Source organism: Charadrius vociferus, unplaced genomic scaffold (genome assembly GCF_000708025.1).
Source record: "Charadrius vociferus isolate BGI_N301 unplaced genomic scaffold, ASM70802v2 scaffold52, whole genome shotgun sequence".
NCBI classification, from domain to species: Eukaryota; Metazoa; Chordata; class Aves; order Charadriiformes; family Charadriidae; genus Charadrius; species Charadrius vociferus.
The window spans coordinates 5,558,643-5,581,106 of NW_009647572.1; the positions used below are offsets into that span (position 1 = coordinate 5,558,643).

At 36.5% G+C, this 22,464-nt stretch overlaps 1 protein-coding gene across 1 annotated transcript in view; it reads right to left on the reverse strand.

Moving 5' to 3' along the window:
* DOCK4 (dedicator of cytokinesis 4) overlaps positions 1-22,464 on the reverse strand; it is a 168,032-nt gene that overhangs the window by 139,060 nt on the left and 6,508 nt on the right. The window contains exons 6-10 of the mRNA XM_009880888.1: positions 20,467-20,522; positions 18,436-18,532; positions 13,460-13,608; positions 11,995-12,079; positions 10,194-10,345 (exon numbers count right to left, since the gene is read on the reverse strand). Coding sequence (XP_009879190.1) covers positions 10,194-10,345; positions 11,995-12,079; positions 13,460-13,608; positions 18,436-18,532; positions 20,467-20,522 — 539 coding nt within the window. The remainder of the gene's footprint in view (positions 1-10,193; positions 10,346-11,994; positions 12,080-13,459; positions 13,609-18,435; positions 18,533-20,466; positions 20,523-22,464) is intronic.

The following is a 22,464-nucleotide window of genomic DNA, read 5'->3' on the forward strand; positions in this document are numbered from 1 at the left end:
GCCTCTCTAGTCACTCCTCCCAGAAATTCTGTGCTATTGGGATCAAGTAACTTAGTCTGAGAGACAGTTAAAACATATCCTTAAACCACTGGGAAAAAACAGACACTTTTTTTCCCAGAATGATATTGGCTTTCATGGATAATAGTAGAAACAACACCCTCTCTTTATGCAGGGTTATTTATAAATAAAGCCTCTGAACTTCCATAACATTCAGAAACACAAAACAATCAGATATTGTACATAGGAAGAGCAGAAAATCTGAATATTAACTAATTCGTGTGCATGTATGCATGCATATAAAAATTATTTCTCCCTCTTACTCCAGCTTTTGTATTAGAAATAAATCGCACCATCTAAAATGATTTCCAAATCTGGTTTTAAAGTCCCCTCCCAACCATTTCCCAAACCAAATTTGTTCTCTTCTTTGACGCTAGAATAAAGTAAAGAACCAAGTGTCTGGGAAGAACATGGAAAGGAACAAGAGACACACACATTGTATACAACAAAAATAGTCCAAAATAACATTTCTAGCATGAAACACTTGCATAAGCATGCTACAAAAAGAACCATAAAGAAGTTGAAATTAGTAGGTGGCTCTGAACTGAAACTTCTTGACCAACTTGATACATTTCTACAGTGAAATGATTGGCCTGGTAGATGACAGGAGAGCAGTGGATAGTGTCTAACTGGACTTCAGTAAGTCCTTTGAGACTGTCTTCTGTAGGATCCTCCAAGAGAAGCTGTTGATGTATGGGCTGGATAAGCAGACAGTGAGGTGGCTTGAAAACTGGCTGAATGGCCAGGCCCAGAGGCTGGTGATCAGTGGCATAAAGTCTGTGGTGCACCCCAGCGGTCAGTACTGCGTCCAGTCCTGTTTAACGCCTTCGTTAACAATCTGGATGATAGGGCACAGTGTTTGTTGATGACACAAAACTGGGAGGAGTGCCTGATACACCAGAGGGTTGGGCTGCCATCCAGAGGGACCTCAGCAGGTTAGAGAAATTGGCTGACAGGGACCTTCTGCGGTTCAACCAAGGGAAGTGCAAAGTCCTGCACCTGGAGAGGAACAATCCCACGCACGAGTACATGCTAGGGGCTACCTAGCTGGAAAGGAGCTTGGAAGAAAAGGACCTGGGGTCCTGATGGACACCAAGTTGAACATGAGCCAACAATATGCCATTGTGGCAAAGGAGGCCAATGGTATCCTGGGCAGCATTAGAGAAATTACTGTCCGCAGGCTGAGGGAGGTGATCCTTCTCCCCTCTACTCAGTGCTGGTGATGCTACACCTAGAATCATAGAATTGTCTAGGTTGGAAGGACCTTTAAGATCATCAAGTCCAACCACCAACCTAGCACTGCCAAAACCACCACTAAACCATATCCCTAAGCACCACATCTGCACATCTTTTAAATACCTGCAGGGATGATGATTCCATCACTTCCCTGGGCAGCCTGTTCCAATGTTTGCTAACCCTTTCTGTGAAGAAATTTTTCCTAATACTCAATTTAAACCTCCCCTGGTGTAACTTGAGGACGTTTGCTCTTGTCCTATCACTTGTTACTTGGGAGAAGAGATCGACGCCCACCTCTCTACAGCCTCCTTTCAGGTAGTTGTAGAGAGCGATATCTTCCCTGACAGTACTGTGTTGCATTCTGGGCTCCCCAGTACAAGACAGACATGAATATACTAGAGAGAGTCCAAGAAGGGCCATAAGGACCATTAAGGGACTGGAGGGATAGGCTGAGAGAGCTGGGACTGTTTAGCCTGGAGAAGAGAAGGCTCAGAGGCGGTCTTATTAATATATATAAACACATGAAGGGAGGGTGAAAAGAGGACAGAGCCAGGCCCTTTTCAGTGGTGCCCAGTGACAGGACAAGAGGCAATGGACACAAACTGAAGCACAGGAAGTTCCCTCGATTTTGTGATTATTTGTACCACATAAAGGCAGCACAGATAGACAGTTGAGTCATTTGGGTCTTTACAGTAATATGATTCTTTACACATTGTTCTCCACCTTCCACCTCTGTGAGTTAGTGAGTGCCATGTTATAACACTTTACCACTTGTCTTTACTTCCCCTGAAGTTCCAAATAACTATAATTAATGAACTGTTCCTCACAACAACATGCATCATATTCTTCATTAGCCATCCATAGAGGATTTTTCTCCTGTACTTTTTTAATAACTTCCATAGTCTTGCACTGGCTACACACTCTACAGCCTCACAAATATATTCTCCATCTCCTCTGTGGTCTAGTGTTCAACATTGTTTTGAAGCGGCAAAGAATTTAGCTATTCAAGTCTCCTGCATTTAGAATGCTGATGTCTGAAGCACTGATCCTAAATAGGCTAGATATTGAAACTCAAGTGTAACCCACTTACATGCTTTAGGCAATATTGAATCTTTGAGCTCTTGCTCAAGAGAGGCCACAGGGATATCTCCTCAGTCTGTAAAGAAGAAAGACATCTCAGGTTCTCAATAGTAAGCCTTCTGGGTAATGGAAATGTATTATCGGCTTGATTCAAGAGGTATCTGAGTCCTTTCTTGCTATTGTTCTGACTTTTAACAATAGTCAGTTATGTAAAGTTTATTCAGAGGGATGGTTAAAAGCCAGGTTCTTTGAGCTGTGCTAGAACAGAGCAGATCTCAGTTTTGAAGATGCTGATGGAGGCTGCAAAAAAAACCAACCTTTTAAACATTTTCTTACTATACCAAAATCCTTTAAGATTTTCATAGAATAAAGGGGGAGGGGAATATTTGTTTATTAAAGACAGAAAAAAACAACATTATGGGGTTTTTTTCTGAAAAAAAAAAATCAAAAAATAAATTAGAACACAAGGTAGTAAATATTTTGACCAACAAAATATGGATTTCAGCTTTCAGCAAGTGATTTAACTGATTTAAAGTAATAGCAGAACTGAAAGAAGAAAGGCATAAAAAGATTGATGATGTGTATGAACGTCACTAAAAAGGTGAGGATGAGAGTACAAAAAAGCAAGGGGAATCATCTTATTCTTTGATACGGTCTGGAGTCTACACAATCATTAAACATATAATCAAAAGCTCACAAAATACAAAACGCAGTGCACTTTCATTGGTCTTGAATAAACAGACTATTCCTCTTTGCGCTGCTTAAGAATCTGTGCTCATTTGAGAGCAACATGATAGTTACAAACAAGGTTGTTCAAGGTGATAGGAAAAGGAGGATTAGCATGCCAACTTATCTCTGCTCCTCACACAGATGGGGCCAGAGGCATCAATCATTTGTGATAAGACGTTCATATCATATTGACACAGACACAAAGGGTATATTAATGAAAGAAAATCTTACTGCACTCCATCCTTCTGAAGTGCAACCTTAAAATTGTCCTATTAATAGCAATGCTATTTGGAAAAAAATTAAACATTAAGGAAATGGTTTAGACACTGCTACACAAGAACTGTGTGCCACATTGCAGATTTAAGAAAAATAATTTCTACAGCAGTTTGTTGGCGTAACACAGAGGCACAAACTACATAAACGTAAAGGTCAGCAAAGCAACTGGGACTTTGGGCAGGAGATGATGCAGCATTCTTATACATACTCATCAATGCCAAGAACAGGGTCTGCAGTCTGAATTGAACAAATGTGGGCAGCGGGCTTAATACTTTCCATTCTTGTGTTCATAGTACACTGCCCAGATGATGGTTGCCGGTGTCTTCCAAAATCTCATAAAAAAACAGGCAAGATCTCTGGATAGCAATGTGGTACAAACATAAATATGGTCTTAGAGCACCTGCACTGGAAAGGGTAGGTATTTCAGAGGACACTGGGATATCTGATTTTTTGAACAAAGTCATCTGGTAAATATTTTCTTCGGGGTTTTATTTTTTGGGGGGTTGTTTTTTGTAACAGCAGAATATTTTTGTGGCAAGAAATAAAGTTAACAGAATCTCCGTGAATTATGCACATTGTCTGGAAAACAGCTAAGTTGTTACTTTGTCCCTTGCAACTTGTTAAACTGATTCTATTAAAAGCTGATAAGTGACATCTTGCCAGGATCTGATTAAAAAAAACAAATCAATATATTTTTGAATAAAGAACTAGTCTTCTTAGAGGTCCAGTGAAAACGGCCCTCAGGGTACACTAAGGTCATCACTGTTGCAACAAACTGCAGGAACAGAGGTTCATTTGATTAACTTTTATGCTGGTAAGAGAAGATATCTCCAAAGCAAACAATCATCACCACACTCTTCACTACTCTAAAGGTTCATAATCTAAGCATCTTCATATTCCAGTTTTACAGAACAGAAGCTACTGATAATTTTTTAGGAATAGAAAAACCTCAAAAACTTCATAAATCTCATAAATGACCCCATACTACAATAGATTTATAAAACAGCTAATAAAGAGCATCAGAAGACAGGATCATTGCATTCTGCTGAAATATTGAAAACATGCATTTTCAGCTTTGGAGCTCCAACAATGTCCTATCTTTTACCTATAGTTAAAACTTAGTTGTTTTCTCATAAGTGCATTTCCATTAAATCAACTGCATTCAGGTGTCTATAATCCCTTTTAACTCTAAAATTGTTTTTATAATGTGATTATAATGGCTAAAAAATCCCAACTAACTCCCAAAGTAAAACACTACCTAAGTACAGCTGAGTTACTCCATGTTTTACAGGATTTTCCCCCATTCAAACCATGATCCTGTAATATCTTTCTTACATGCACTATTTTATATACATTATTTTATAATCTATACGTTCAGGTTAGTTTGAATCAGGTGTTCACTTTTGAAGAAAGTCCTCTGATGGTCTCCACACATCACATTTTGGCTCCCAACCCAGAACAGTGTAAGCTAGCGAACTGGATTTCTTCTGCATAAATCTCAACTGGAACATATGCTCTTGCCACTCAGTCCACACAACCACAGAGTTAGTCCAAAGTAAAATCCTTAAAACATTAACACATGATAACATTGGGTTCTCAGTGTGAACTGCAGCTCTGCAAATCCACTCCTACCGGCTGGCACTACTTGATGAAGTAGACAGCAGTCTTCGGCTTTCAAACTGTTCATCTAGTTATAAAAAAATTAGATGACATAAAAACAAACCATGAAAGCTCAGTAGTAAATTGGTAAGTCCTTCTGATTTTCCTTTATTCAAACATTTGTTGAGCAGGCCAGATTCAAGGAACAGATTTTATAAAACATTCCTTAACAACGCTAATTAACTACCGTCTGGACTCTCAATAGATCTGGAGAGTATGTTTAAGATAATATACTTTATGAACGGACTAAGATATTGTACAACCCTAAGTAGCCAGTGACACCTCTGCAGTGGGCAGGAAATCAGGACTGAACTGAAAGATGAAAAAAGCGTTGAGAGAAGATGCAATCATGGACCTCTTTAATTTTCCAAATACAGTAACAACACTACTGTACAACTGTGCATGCTAAAAATGTTACCTGCATATTAGGATTCTAATAGTGTAATTAGTTCTACAAATTAAAGCGTCATCGAGATAGCTATTTACTTTCTTAAAGAACAAAATACTGAACAATACACAAACAGGGCTTGTGACCTTAACAGAAATAAAAGAGGAAGAGGAATGTTAGGTTAGAAGACATAATAGCGCATATAACAAAGAATTTTCCTGGGACAAGCCATATGGCTGCACCATGTTAAAGCAGTGCCATTCACACACTTGTCCCATCCCACTCAGGGGCTGTTACTGTTCTAAGAAAGAAAACTGCAAAGCAGAAAGAAGGGAAGGCAAATGGAACAAGATACAAGAACACACCAGGGAAAATTCAAGGAATCATCAGGGACTGACTTCAGCTGTTTATTGTTAATTTAGGAGATAGCAAAAATTATTCCTAGCAGCTACTTTAGCTTGAAAATATGGATATATACATATGCATACACACTCAAGTGAAATTAGTACGTACCAATTAAGTAGAAAATGAATGACTTGCAACTGTAGTCTTAATGCATCAAGTGCATAAGCATGTCATCACTCAGATTTAAATACTTGACTATCGAGAGTAACCTTCTACAGCTTTCTTGCTTCCATAAAGGAAGTAGAATATGTATGTCCAAAAGAAGCCTTTTAAAGTGTGAAGACACACATTGGACAATTATATCAATACAGAAAAAGTCTGCAAAGTAATATACATTATTACTGTTATTAACAACAATAATAAAGTAATAAATAAATCTGTATTTTATTATTACATCTACCATAACACAACAGAACTGATGTTATTGTGGACACCAACACAATTAGAAAAAGTTATTTTTAACAGCTATTTCCAGCAACAAAAAGTGCCTGGCGAAGAGTACAGTCCCATACTGTCACAAACAAATGGCAAGTGATATCACATAAGAACATTTCTCTCTAGCTTACTAAAGCTGACAGAAAAAATCCCTGTTGCCCAAAATGGGTGCTGATCACACTAGGTTAGGTGCAAGTGATGCATCACAGCTGCTACCAATCTAGAGAAATCCTTAGTTAGGAAGTCTGAAGATCAAATGGAACCCCAAGCATCACACTGATTTTTGTGTCACTATCTGACATCAGATTTCTTCTTTGGGCAAGTCACTAATTCATTTCTACATCATGGATTCTTATATATCACCTAAAAAAATGTATTATTATCTAATTTTTAGTACATATTGGGAGAATTATGAGCATTTATCCATGCTCCTAAAATAAAAATTATTTAATTGAGAATAATGTAGTTATAAATTTACTTAATTTTCCTTTTATTCAAAGCACTAAAGGAATACTAAGACACATTATAAAAGCCACAACAATGGTTTAATGGTTTTATGGCTTTAATTTCCATCTTTTAGTTATTTTAAAAGGTGCTATCCTAGAAATGTATTGGTAGGTCACACAATGAGAACACCACTTTGTATGTTAAATTAGAATAATATTCCTTAAACATTTACGTTGCCTACCACAATAACAAGAGACACACAGACCACACTTGCTTTATTAACAAAAGAATTTCAATATATACTGAAGCAACAGTACTGAATTTGTAAATACATATATCACTCATTTTTGATCCATATACTCTAAATCCTTTGCAAGCATTTTAAGAGCAAATTCAAAGTGCTTTTCCTAATGGATTCCACTCTGAGGTGCTAATGTCAAGAAGTCAGATAACTGAGTATCTATATCCTTTATGAATTCAGCGTTCTGAACTTCGAAGGCTCAAGTTTTACTGAGATCTAAAGTAGTGAAATACAAAACAGAAAAGAAATAGGATGGATTCAGGTCAAAATTACTTCCAGGTATGCTGAGCAGCTCTTTAATCAATACAGTCTATGGATTCTAAGGAGCTAGCCAACATGCCCTAAAGAAGATGCAGACATTTCATTAGCTGAATCACTTTCTACTGTAATAGGAGCCTAAAGATGCAATTCACACAAAGATCTTAAGTTTAGATGTCTTTAGAGCTGGATTCCAACCCTAAAGTCCATTCATTCATCAGGAAACCTAAATTTAAACAGAAAAGAAATGCTAAGCATTTCTTAATCTTGGCATATTACTCGTGCCTATAGAAAGATACCTCCATCTACTCAGATTCCAGAACCTCATGGCTGTCCCCCCTGCCCTGAAGATATACTTGCATGCTCTTTCAGAACCAATTCTTTCCTAATGAAGCAAAACTAATCAAAGAAAGAAAAGGTGATGGAGAGGAGCAAATGCTCAATTTAAATATAAAGCATGCAGTGACCACTTTGGATTTTTTTTTTTTGTTTACTCGACCACAAGACAATGGCTTAGCAAACCACCAGACAAATGACACAGCTAGGTCATGACAGACCTTAAGGTGTTGCCACACACAGCTTTTGACCTGCACTTTCATCAGAAATGAGCATAAGAGTCTGCATATCCAGGCTCCACGACGCTGTTGTTGCCAGTAGGCTTTGGCATCATGGCGGGGTGTGAACTGCTGTAGCTGAGGAGCACAGACATTGTCTCCTCTCATACGCCATCTTTCTGAGGGAAGTTGTTCTTTCATGTATGCACCAGCCAGGGCCTAAAGACCTCTGAAATATCCCACCCATTGGTAGTGAATAAAATTTATACATCATACTATACTGTTGCGCACCAAGAGCACCTAGCTTTGGTTTAACTCTGTGATAACCTGGTTATGCCACTTCCAGGTCTAGTTCAGGAAAACCATCTAAATCTCCAGCTTGGACACCTCTGCATTCCAGAGTTCATTCTGTGATACAGATATACCCTTCATTTAATCTGTTCTTGTGAAAACTCTCTTGGTTTCAGCTTTTTCAACATGTTGAGAGGTTTCTATTTGTTTCTTGTGAGGGTTTTATTGCATGGTTTTGTTTTGGTTTTTTTGCGGGGGGTGGTGGTGATTGTTTTGCAGATGGTTGTAAAACACCTTCACAAAGTTCATCTTGTCATTCCCCCCATGCCCTAGAAGGCAGTTTGGATTCATGGCAACACGCTTCTTCAAGGTTTGCCAGTAACAGGAGGAGGAAGTTCACACATAATAAAGCAGCTGCAAACAGACACTGGAGTCAGCAATCAATAACTAAAGGTCAGATCACAGCAAGCATGTGACAAACAGCTCTAGAATTTGTGCCTTCATGTGAACATGAAATCCAATCCATTTGCTTTCATACCACCACTACAGCCATAACCTTGTTTTCAGCAATCCATAACACCCAAATTGTTTTCTGTCAAGGTCTGAAGCTCTCTCCTAAATCTATCACCTGCTGTGCCATTCACTGGAGTGAACACAAAAGATGTGTTCTGATGCACGTTTAATTCTCAGAAATGACAGTAAACTGTGTTTTGGTGACTAATGTCCAAAGTGCAGACCAGAATTAAGTGTCAATATTTAGCAGCTAATACTGTAACAATATTTGCTTGTATATGATTTCTTTACCAATAAAAATCAATTTACTCAGTATAGTCTCCCTTCAAAGCAGTGGTTAGTTATCTTGAACAACTACAAAGCACAGTCATAATTTTGTCAAATTCAGCCCAAATTCCACACGGTTACTCAAATTCCTATTGCCGTATTTAAGACAATAACTAGTACACAGATACAGCTTTGTACACATTTTGCGTAACACATTTTACCCTATTAACAGGCTTAGGGCAGTAGCTTGTATTTCTTTTTCTGTATTTGTGAGCTGTCTTATTTAAAGTGTTTATTGTTTTGAAGACTAGTTTTTCATTTCTCTAGTGGCCAGTCTTAACGCACATGATGTTTGTTGCCTCCAGAAGTTCTTTCTATGGTGAGGAGAGCAGACAAGAATACAGTGGGCAAAAACCAGCAGCAAATTATGAATAGGAGCCTTCTGACCAGAAGGTGATCTCCTATCACCCACTGCACAATCATTTAGTGGTTCAACCTTCCTTCAAACAGAACTTATAAGGCTCTCGCCCTAACTCTGTTCTCCTCCTGTGCTCATATTTATTAAGTGCATTGTGGTTCCGCTACTGTTCATTCTCACTGTCTCTCTATTGGCCAGAAATGTGCTGGGAGTAGAAATAACTACTGAATATTTTAAAATTAAAAGTTTATCAGGGCTCTCACAGAACTTAAGCTCTAGCACAAACAGAAAAAGAATGGTTCCAGGATCACTTCCCAGATGAAAAAAGAGACCAAACAAACCCTAAATGGATGTGAGATTGGGTTTGACTGTTTCACTGAAGAACAGGCACTTCCTCATTGAAATACAGGCTCCTTTTATAAAAAGACTCTTAATTCACTGACTGAGGGCAGCCCTCCAGTCTCATGTACCTAGGAGAATTCACCTCATAAATATTACAGAGCAAGCAAGAGTTTTAAGTTTTGAATGCACACTGATTAGGAGAGAGGCAAATAGAGATCCTGAAAAATGACCTTTAGGTCACAGAACTAATATTCACTCCGTATGCATACATGTATATATGTTCCTACACAAACAAAACCAACAGAAAACTGAAATAGGTAAACAAGACCGAAAAATACACATTATTTAAAACTAAAATGATACTACAAGCTATTAAGTATAGAAACTGAATTTCAAAAGGAAGCAAAAAATTATAGTGAATCAAGACCATCTTCTACTTGTTTCTAAATGTGAAATTTGCTACCTGGATCAAAACATACAGTGCATATAGACAAAACTTATGTAAAATCAGTATTCAAGTGAAAAATCATGTGGTACCTGATGGGACGATTTTCTTTACTATCAAAGAGTGAGAAGATTACTTCCAGTTCCTCTCCCAGATTGGAGCACATTAGACTCTTCATCTGAACAAAAAGATGGTGGCTGCTGGCTGGTACTGGTGTGTCTTTTTTTCGATGACGATGCTCCATCTAAAAATATCAGAAACAACACAGCAGCCAGTTTAAATTAATGGTAAAAATCTCAAAACAAAAAGAGGTAAAAAATGTAATACTGAACTACTTTGTTAATCACAATTTTCAAATTTTTAATTTAAAATTAACTTGTAATAGTTCGGGGGTTTTTATTTCTTTTTGTATCTGAGAAGGAGAACACAAAGAAGTGAGTTTTTCAGTGTTGCACTGCATCATCATTATCTCTAGGAGAAAAACAGTAACCTCTAGAAATTTAACTTTCTTCTACTCAGAAAATTCTAAGCCACTTTAAAGATTTGTGCTGTAACAATACAGTATTTCATAGCCGGTTTAAATACTTAATGATCTTATAATCTAGTGTGCCGACATACGAAATGCTTTTGCAGAAGACTAAATACCAACATTTTAAAATGGGAAAAAAATCATGTCCAGAATCTTTGGCAGACTGCTACATAGAAGCTACTAAATTCTCTTGATTTGACTTCAGAGTTTATACCTTCACCATTTTAATCACCTATTAAGGGTAGGACAATATTAAGGTGTACTATTTCTCCTACATTGTACCAAAAATAGTTTTAAACAGCAATCTTTCTAAGCTACTTAGCCTTCAAACTGAGGTTATCTAGGGATTTTTTTTCCCCTCTATATTTTTGAAAGTGCACTCCAGGTGTTCCATCATTAGTTTTCTGGGTTATTCCTCCTCTGTATGTTTCTCTTATGATTAATGGTTCCTCACGGTATTTCATCTAGTGCTTCAACAGGATTCCACAAGATTACATATGACTTTGAAACTGCCCAAAGGTATACTGATTCTAGCATGAAGAAATTACTATTAGGCTTGACATTACAAGTTATCAACATAAGTAGTTAAAAATTATAAAAAATATATTACAATTTCAGCTCCACAGCAAATTGTGGCAATTTTATTTTTTCTTTATTCTATATTTAAATACATAAGTTAACATGAATAAAATTTAGGTTAAATAAAAGCTTACTCTTAAGCAAGTAAGGCTCAGAACTGTATATCTATAACAGCTGCAGCACTTAAATATAAGCCAAAGCCCACATAAATGAACTGGCAAGTTTTCTTAGACCTCACTGGAGATTAACTTGGAATAAGAAATATCAGTGCTGTTTTTAGTAAATCAAGATGGGCTTTCAATACCAAAAGGAGAGCTTTTCTATGCAGTTGAACTGCTATTTACATTAGTATATTAGAAAAGACCCATAGCCCAGTATGATTAATTATGACAATACTTGTACTATGAGTATATCTAATGGGACTCATGAGCCAGTTAAAGCTCTATATGAAAAAGGGTCTCATAAGCTTTTATTGATTATTAAATTCATGTTGACAGTCACAATTTTAATGATATACCAGTAAACAATACTTTTTACAAATCACATATAAAATGAGCATGTGTGCAAAAACAAATTTGGTATCAAATCAAAGCATCTCATACAGATGTAGAGATGACATAACTGGTAAAAAGAAAACTTCTTTCCTTGTAGTAAAACTCATGTTATCAAATACCAGTTTCTTTGATCAAAAAACGTACTTTTGGTTAAGTAGGACAAAGCTGCCATCAAAATGTCACTATGCAATTTGATAGCAATTTGTAATACTGAGTATTACATTCACATACCAGCCTGTACAGCTCTGTAATGCTGATCTCTTCAGGATCCACCATAGCATATTCTTTTCTTGGAACTAAGTCAAGTCCTAGTTGTCTGTATGACAAATGGAATAACAGTAAGTAGTTTCTACATACAAAGGAAATAAATTAACGCATTGCTTCTATTTACATTTAACAGAAACATTCCAACAAAGATGTAGATGTTAATTGGTACTCTACAGCTGGTTTTGGTTTTGTCTTAATGTATGTTGGGTGTATTCACCATTCACGGATGATTGCTCCCCCTTCTTCACTTTGCAACATTAATGGTTTTCCACAATTTTTAAATCTGTTTCACATTGTGGACAATGTACAATAGATATTGTCCTTTTTACTACTACGGACATTGTACAATGTGACTTCCACTAGTGTTGTCAATTTGAATGACAACCGGGGAAAAGAAGATAAAAAGAAAAACCATCAAATGCCAAACCAGCTTATTTTTAATTTGGACTGGATGGCACCATAGCTGCTTCACTGTATCCCCTGAACAAAATATGAAATGAACTTGAATCAACAGGAATAAAACTTGTTTTCAGCACAGCAGCAAGCAATAAAGGTTAAGAACACATATGGGGAAGTCACACTGAATTTAGAAGAACCTGAAAAATTAGAAAATTTTTTTAAAATATGTTTTCTAGGAGTAGGAACTGACCACTTCAAAACCCATCACAATTCCGTTTGGTTAGCACAAAATTCTAAGTAGACAGTTAATCATACACAGTTAAGTACAGTTGTTCTTCTATGGTAGGTATTCAGGCTTTCAGATAGCAGTAGTTGCAGAAACCCCAGAAATTCAGTTAATTCTACTATTGAATATTGCTGCATTTAGTCAGGATTTAACTGAATAAATATGGGCTAAAGAAGAGACTTTGGAAACAGCACACAAACACCAAGAGGTATTTTAACCTTTTTCTTGCCCTTTTTCTTTTTTTTTTTAAGTATGATAATACAATTTGCATCAGCTCTTATTAGTTATTCGATAAAAGAAAGATGCAGAGCATAGTAGGGAAACATATGTTGAAGATGGTCAAGAAGGAACTGAATTGTGCGACACAAGTCAAAAAGGAAGCAATGTCAGCCCATACAGTTCCAGTTAAGACAACAGAGCTATGCTAACTGCATGACATAGGAATCCGGCTGAGTTTTAAAAGATGTGAAAACACAGTGCAGATATTCCAATGCAATTCTCTTGTAGACAGTAACACTACTATGTAAAATAAACTGAGAGAAAAAAGCAAAATAAAAGACATTTTTCACTTGAAGCATAGCGGACAGAAAAATAATGAAGGAGAAAAGTCCTTGGGGAAAAAAAAAAAAAAAAAGGTAACACCTGTAAGAAATTTGTTCCTTACTCCAACATTCTACAATGAGCCTAAAGTTATGGCATTGTAATTAAATTACACTATTTTCATTTATTATTATATTTACTCACTCATTGCCCCAATCCAGACGAGCAGTGATGTGTCGCTTGACATCCTTCATTCGATCATGGGTGAGATGGCCGACGAGGACCTGCCTTCGCAGGTCTAGGATTTCATTCATTATGTGCCACAGTCGGTGAAAGAGATCCCCCTCATTCCTCTGTGAGATAAAAATGTAATTGCCTCTACATCAACTGTATAAGATGAGAACCCTAATAAATACAGATATGGTGAGGAAATCAATGAAACTTATTCCTTATTCCCCTACTTAGTCACGATCTTTTTTTCTCCCCATCATACTGTGACCATTTTACCTGCATGCATGTGTATATGTGCGCACATAAAAATATTTCAGAGCTTACCACAGAATCTGTCTTTGCACCCCGCTCCAGAATTTCACTCCAACGTCTTATGCCTCATGTTAACACAGTCTAATTTATGTGATAGATACGACAAAAATTTAACAAAATGTTGCTTCATGCCATAGCACTGCTTTATTCCAAGAACATTTCTTTCTGTGCTGCTGTCCCATCCAAACTGAATATGTGATCATGTAGTTCAAGACTATTTGAACTCATACACATAAGAGATCTAAAGGCAACAGCTCCTGGAATTCAAACTCTGAACCACAGACTGTTAACGTTCTTTTATGGATATAACTGTACACACTACTGCCTAACCACAAATAAATAGTATCACATAGACAGAACCTTGTCCAGACAGTTCTTCTTCATCTAACTGTGAAGTAGGAGAAATTATGTGAATATGATTGCTTTTTAAACCACGTCCTCCTACTCTAATTATATATCAGTTAAGGATATAAACAATTTCCCATAACAGTTTCCTCCCAAACAGAAGTCCTTTTAACTCTTCCTTCACAAATTCTAAGTGGTTTTACTTGATATAGGTTTTCTGAGAAACTTTAGCTTGAGGAAATTATTGCAACTTCCATTTAAATGATGCATCACACAAAGTGGAAAAACATTCCTATTCAGATTTCTTCTGCTAATTCTTGCCAAAAACCCTAAGCCCATTTCCCTTTTCCTTCTTCCTATGAACAAATGGCATAAAAACAAAGTTCAGCTACTTCTGCTGCGTAACTGCTATGAAAAGCTAAAATTCACTTACAAGCATCATTACTCTCCATCTATAACTTTTATATTCAAAGGCTCTGACAAACTGCAGTTTGATAAATCTACTCTTTCTATTTCACATTCATTCACTTCATAAGCTCACTAAAATGGGCATTAATTTATTGTTTGTCTTGGCTTTCTGTCTGAAAAAAAAAAGAAAGCCAGTGTATTTTGAACAGGCAGGAACAACAGCATTGAAGAAAAAAGTTGACAAAAAGATACAACTTCAGTAAGAACAATAGGAATATATGAACTTTATAAGCAAAAAAAAACAAAAAAAAAGGTCATACAAATAGCTTTTGAATTAGGAGCAAGGGACAAAAAAGACTTTATAGGAACATTATAGAGAAATAGGCTGACAGTATGTTTTCACAGTTTTCCATCAGACACTAGTGTATAAAGATTTCATTTCTACAGTTAAAAAAAAAACAAATTGAATTTGATTCAAACACTAATTCAGGTGCATTTTTGGTTTTGGTAACTGATAATAAGCTCTACTGAAGTAAATTATTCATGTGAATACAAGAGACATGCTAACGTTTAACAACACTGTTAAGCTCAAATTAACATTTTTAGGTATCCTTCTTTTTCTAAAGCTCTAAAAGTTGGCTATGAGTTGCTTGTACCTCAAAGTGCTGAGTGAATCCACAAATAACTGCTTTCTTTACAGATTTATGTCTATACACCAAAGGATCATATTTTCGCTTCTCTTGTTCCAGGAGAAGCTCATGTACTAATGTACTTGCTAACATACATAAAGCAATCACACTTAGATATGCTTCAGATATTCGAGAAAACTACTTCCCATTATAATCTAGAGAAATTTCAAACAAGCTTTGAAGAAACAGTTTCTTGTTTCTCCAGAAACAGTTCATACTGCTTAATTACTACTTCATTGTCACGTTTAAAATGATACTGTATTACTTAGAATCCAACAGAAAGAGAGACTTGATTTTGTAGGTTCTTGTATAAAAACTTTCACTAAGCAAATTAGCAACTGCCCCAAATGCAGGTTTCAGAAAGGTCACCTGGTTTGGAACAGTCTCTCTGAACAGAATCCATACAATCATCTCAAAAAGGCATCAGACTAGCTACTTCTGCACCATCCTGACTTATAGGAGGTCTCCGCTCATAGCTGTTTCTTTTGTAACAGAAGCAGCCCCTGTATCAGCAGAGGGTAGCTAATCTTCTCATAATTATCAACTCAGCAATGAGTTAAGACGAAGGACCAGAGACTATGCAGTGAACAGGTTTTGATTATGTTTGATGTGTGCACATGTTGTCAAGTCCAAACCATGTTTTGGTTTTAATGTAGTAGATTAGAAGGTCAAATGTTAAAAATGGAAGACAATCATGATACAAATCACAATTTCAAACTAAAATATTTTAGTTAAACCTTTAAAGACACAACTCTACAGTCAAGGGAAAGTAAAAAAAAAAAATCAGTTAACAGAGGAAAATAGAAGTACCCATGGAAAAAGGAAATTCTAGCAATTATTATGGCTTAGATTATGATGTGCAAAAAAAAAAAGTTAAAAGACGCAGAACAGTCAATGAAGGCTGCACTTCAGTCAAAATATAGAAAGATATTGAACAGATTTCTTTCTGTGTGTCATAAGCACACTGAAACAGAAGAATTCTACTTATGGTGGTAGACAATTAAGAGAAGAAAAGGTAGGATTTCTTACCGTGAAAAGGTAAGTCACTGATCTGAAACCTCTCCAAAGAATGGGAGGCTGCAGCGCGTTCATAGGAGACATGGCAGTGAAAAGCAGTTTAGGTAGCTTGTACCCAACATCCTATTGATACTGCACAACATTTAGAAAAATAAAGTAGAATAATCCCACATCTGTGTGATTTATATAATGGAATAAGAGCTCCTTAAATGACTGGTGACTCAAAACAATACTATAAATAGGAACCCATGAGATGGCTGAGTTTGGAGGAGTTTTCTCCATGCAAAAATGTTTGCCTACACTAATTAAAAAAAAAACACAAAAAATTTTATTGATATAATCTTTGTTCAGCTGAAGTTTTTAAGCGAGTTAATTACAGAATTGGAGAGGCCACATTTAGAGAGTGAGCACAATAGAGTGCTGGAGTGATAAATGGAAATCATAGAAATAATATAAACCATGGGTGTTCTTTGAGAAAGAAAGAATAGTTGCTTATTACTACTTTGTGTTTGGTGCTCAACAACTGCTACTGGAATACTACATCCAGTTCTTAGTCCAGAAATGCAACAGAAAATACAACATGCATTCAGAAAACAGGAATGGTTAAGGCTAATAAAGATGATTTAAAGTTAAATTTCAGAAGATGAGTCTACTTAGTTAAACAGAAAGATAAGACTGTAAGTATCTATTAAAGAGAAACAATTTCATAGCGCAGTATTCTGTAGGGACTTGAAATAGAATTATGTCCTGGTTTCAGCTGGAAGAGTTCATTTTCTTCTTAGTAGCTAGTATAGTGCTGCGTTTTGGGTTTAGGATGAGAATAATGCTGATAACACACTGATCTTTTAGTTGTTGTCAAGCAGCATCTACACTAAGTCCAGGACTTTTCAGCTTCTCATATTGTCCTGGCCAGCAAGGAGACGGGGGGCAGGACAGACGGACGGATGAGAAGTTGGGAGGGGACACAGACAGGACAGCTGAACCAAACTGGCCAAAGGGATATACCATACTATATGATGTCATGCTCAGTGTATAAACAAGGGGGAAAGCTGGCGGGGGGCTGCTGCCTGGGAACTGGCTGGGTATCAGTTGGCAGGTGGTGAGCAACTACATTGTGCATCACTGGTTTTGTATTTTCTATTATTATTGTTATTGTTGTTGTTGTTATTATTATTATTTTCCCTTCTTTTTCTGTCCTATTAAACTGTCTTTATCTCAAGCCACAAATTTCACTTTTCTGAGTCTCTCCCCCATCCCACTGGGGGTGGTAGGAGTGAGAATGGCTGTGTGGTGTTTAGCTGTCTGCTGGGAAAAACAACAAATTGCTAAGACTGGTATAAATGAAATATGAAAATGTATGCATAAGGATGAGAAGAGATAACCGAGCAAGGACAGGTAGGCACTTATAGCCATAGAACACCTCAAGTGTGATTTCATTCAAACAAGGAGAGAAACAACCTGACCTGAAGATATCAGGGAGAGGGAGAAAAAGAACAGAGCCACAAAATATCCAGATAAGGAAAACAAGAGAGGTGTGAAACATGGGACTTTTACTTAAGACTGAAGTGTAAGGTAAGAAAGAAGTTCAAAATCAGAATCCAATTCTTTAATGTGTGGTAGGTAAATGCAAAATCAGTTCACTATTGCCAATAAAGAACCACCCCCCAGCCTCCCTCAACAATGAGGACTCAACAGCTGGCATCCCTTCATCTCTGTCATACGCAAGAGATCCTGGTGAAATAACACGTACACATCTCAGCACTTGTGAGTGCGTGGATGTGAAATAAAAATCTATGAGAAAATGAGTATAAATCAAATCAACTGTCTGAGAGATTTTCAATAAAATACTATATTTCTGGATTTCAATAAAATACCAGTATTGTTTGTTACACTTATTTCCAACACTTCAGTTTAGCAGGCAAAGGAATCCTTAGATCCAAAGACTACATGATGAAGCTGGATAAGATTCAATCAATAAATTTCTAAAGGTTAGCAGCAGTAGTAGTGAATGATTGCAACAAGTTAAGAGATGTATTTAGTCCATAACTTCAACAGTTAAAACCCAAACAGTACGTTTTTTTTTCTGAAATACATGCTTAAACTAAACTACAGCATCTAAACAACAGTATGTGTTTTCAGTTGGCATTAAATCAAAGCAACACTATTCGGGGTACTTGCCACATAGAGTTGTTTCCACATTGTTCCCCAGTCTCTTAAAGTCGATGTCATTTCTGTAATAACAGAATCTTCTGTTGGAATAACCATTTCAAATTGTCTGTAACATGCAGAAGAACACATGATATTACACAAGCATTACAAATCCCATTACAGTTACTAATATAAAGACTTCCTTCTGCCAACAGTGATATCTATCAACCTACATGGGTGCTCCTTCAGCCTGTGACACTTTTTAATTGTATATTTAATTTAATCCCCATGGAAAAGTCTTGGGTGAAAATAATTTAAGCCCCATGGAAAGACTTGGTCCTAGAGAAGTCAAGGTGAGTTTTTAACTATGCATGTCAAAAAATGCTTTCATAGCAGAGTCATTCCCAGTTTTCAAAGGGATCTTGCTTTAGCGTAGACTCTAAACCAGTGATTGTTACCACTCTTTTTTACATCTCTGTTTATAGAAATAAGACAGAAAATGTCATTCCTTCAATTGAAAGAAGATATTAAAAATCAAAAGAAAACTAGCACAGTGTGGTGAGTTCTTGCCTATTTGATGCTGGCCAAGAAAATCTGGGTTGGCTTGGTCAACGCCAAACTCTCTACCACACCATCACTTGACACACCATCATTACTGCCACTTCATTCTCACACGCAGTACATTTCAAACATTTGCATTCATGTCTAGATTACTTTTCCCATGTTATCATTTCTCTCTTATCAAGTTAACATAACAACGTGACAGCCCCTGGCTGTGGTGTGCTGTAGGGCACACGGCCTGAGTGGGAAATAGACAAATGAAGAAAATAGAGGCAACAAAGACTGCCATGGTGTCTGCTAACAGAAATTATTCCCTCTTTACGCTTTGTTTTATTGTGATAGTTTACAACAATTTTATTTCACTGAACCTTCAGTTTTATCTACAACCACTTTTAAAGGAGAAAGGATCCTAGAGCATGATAAACCACATTTGGCTTGAACTTCATAGTAAACAACCGACTGTTTAATAGTAATGTGGAGACATTTTCACCTGTGGGAACAAGACTTTTTTTTTTTAAATATGATTACAGTCTTCATGATTATTTTTGCCCATCATGAAACATGGACCTTCTACTCAGTCATTCATGCTCCCAAAATAAAGGTCACCTATACCTCATGCTTAGGCCTCCATCTATTATGATGAGAAACATCTTTACCTAAACAGGTTTCAAACTGTTATGTATCAGGTCTATTAATACATCTAAATGTATGATACAATGTGAACGCTCCCAAAGTAAGTAAAACTTTGGAAAAAAAACTGTGTTGAACTAAGATCACTAAAAACCAAAATTTTTTTTAGTGTCAAGTATTACGTCTAAAAAAATAATGTTTCTTTTAGGCAGAATATCTGAGTTTCAAACAAAAATTTTTTTAACTAATTTTAACCCATTGTTCTGTTTTTTATTAACTCTTCTAAAAATTAAAAGAGATCAGTTGTTGTAAAAAACAAATATTGGCTCTTCACCACCTGAAGAAAAGATGTAAAGGAAAAAATCTCCATTTACAGTTTTGGTGAAATCTTTCGCCATTGAGCTGATACATTATTTTACCATTTTTTTTTATAAAATGCCAGCTGTCTGCCATGGTGCAGCTGCTGTCCTCAAAGAAAACAACTAATCTTAACCAGGAGATCAATAGCCAGCTTCTGTACAGAAGTACAGCTGTACAGAATTCGTTCTTCTAGTTGAGGCACTACCTTTTTCAAGCCAAATTTAACATCAGGAAGTGAAAACATGCAATCTTTTTCTCTTTCATCTAGACAATATAGACTGATATTCCCAATTGTACTCTATGTCTTTTCAGAATAGGTCACTCCAATTTCATGACCATGCAGAAGTATCAGGTTGGCTAAGGACAACCATTTCAAGTACTGGGGCAGTAAGATGAAGTTAAGATATTATAACATAACGAATGACCAGTTTATCTTATAAGCAAAAGGTCTTTGGTACAAGTAACTGACCACGTATGTTTAAATATTTGAATCCAGAACATTTCACCTACCCTTTGTTCTTAACACACGCATTTTTCAAGTGAATGTAGTTGGATGGAAATATGCCCTGAAAAATAAAATAGTTCAGGTAAAACCAAAAAAACTCCCCTTACATAAGTTCAGACTACCATTTAGTACCATTTAATATGCAAAGTTGTGTTGAATTAAAAGTCCTCCAAATAATTACCAACAAACATGGACAAAAAAAGAATGCAATATATACTCAGTATAGATCTAAAGGAAACTAAAATGCCATATTCAGTAGAGTTTTAATCCTTCAATACTTCAGAAAATTAGAAGATAAACATGCATAGAACATGCAGAAGATTGCCTGAGAGCTGACTTATCCTAGATGTTTTTATTAATTATTCCCATCTTGACAAGAAATGGACCAACTGTGAGTGGTAACGTCTCACCAACAGCATCTTAAAAATAGTATCTTCAGATAGGGATTTTCAAAATAAACAAAGTTAACAAAGTTCAATAAAAATAAAGCTAAGTTAATAAAGAAAGTCAAAATAAAGTTTGATTTGGTGACTACCATGCCCTGCAGCTCATGTGAAAGCTGTGGTAGGTGCCTACCAAAGAGCCTCAGTGTCCTGACAGGAGTGGTCCTTTTCTAATTATTTAACAGCTCTCCACTGTTCTTTTGAACGGACAGCATTGCTGCAACAGTCACAGTGCTCTTACAGTGCACTAACCTTCATAAATCAGAACAATGAGCAAAATGAAGCACCTCAGCTTCAAGCGTCTGGCTGGGAACGTAATGCGCTACAGCTCGTTACATAATGCAGGGAAGGAAAATACATGTATGTTCTCCTTTATAAGCACAGCTGCTTACAGCTTTCCTTTGTGACCATGGTGCCCCCTTTTCTTCTAAGACAGACATTAGACCTTTGACAAAAATGCATCTGCTATGTAGGGGGAACTGCCCTTGTGAACGCTCCTACTCCTCAGTAATGTAAAGTAGTTCAGGAGAGCACCTCCCAAGGACAGTAAGATGTACAGCCTTGCACTTGTAACGCTGTGCCAAAAAGCAGGATGGCTGCATATGCACACTTACTGCAGAGCAGCTGCCACAGGTAATTTCTTTGAGTGTCAAACCTGTCAGAATAACAAGGGAAGAATCTTGACAGAGCAATACCACTAACAAGCAGAGTTACAAGGTGCTCTTATTATTTTACTTTTGGAGAGACTCCCTGCAAAAATCCAATTCAGAAAACTGTTTGCATTCACACTAGGAAAGCAGAAAATATATATCTCATTTCTTCACACATCAAGGCATGTTTAGAAAACCTATTCATAACTTCTGTCAACACATTTGACAGACCACAAAGCAAGACTGACAGCAAGCATGTGGTGAGAATTGCAACAAAAGACACAGAAGATGCAATAACAAATCCCAACTGCTCGTGTCTTATAAATCAAATTGCAATATACATCAATGAGGTCAAAGCAGTAAACATCAGATCAGACTCTGTGGATAAATTTATTGTTCGCATTGACCCTACATACAAATCAAAAGAAATTTATGTCAGCAGAGACTGCAGCCCTAGGCACAAAATGCCAATGACTTATGATATGAGCCCCTAGAAACTTTTGAAATTAACGTATATGTGCCCTATTTTGCAGCTGAAAAGGCTTGGAAATGAAGAGAGGGAAAAAAAAGAGCAAAGCTTACAATGCAGGTTAAAGGAGTAACAAATGAGTTAAGACCTTTCTTCAATGGCTTTAATGAGACTAAAAATGTTAGTACCGTATTGACAAAAAAAATCTTGAAATAGTTTCCCATATGAAAAAACAAAATCTTTACAGTCACAGAGGCTTGTCAACAGGAGAGATGAAGAAAATAGAAAGACAAATAAGATCGGTAACACTTAAACGTATTCAACATGAACAAATGCTGAAATACTAATTTCATAATATTTCATGTATGAATGCAAAAAAAAAATCAGTGAAGTCTGGTTTAGAGTACTATCAGCTATACTATAATGGAAATCAATGACTAC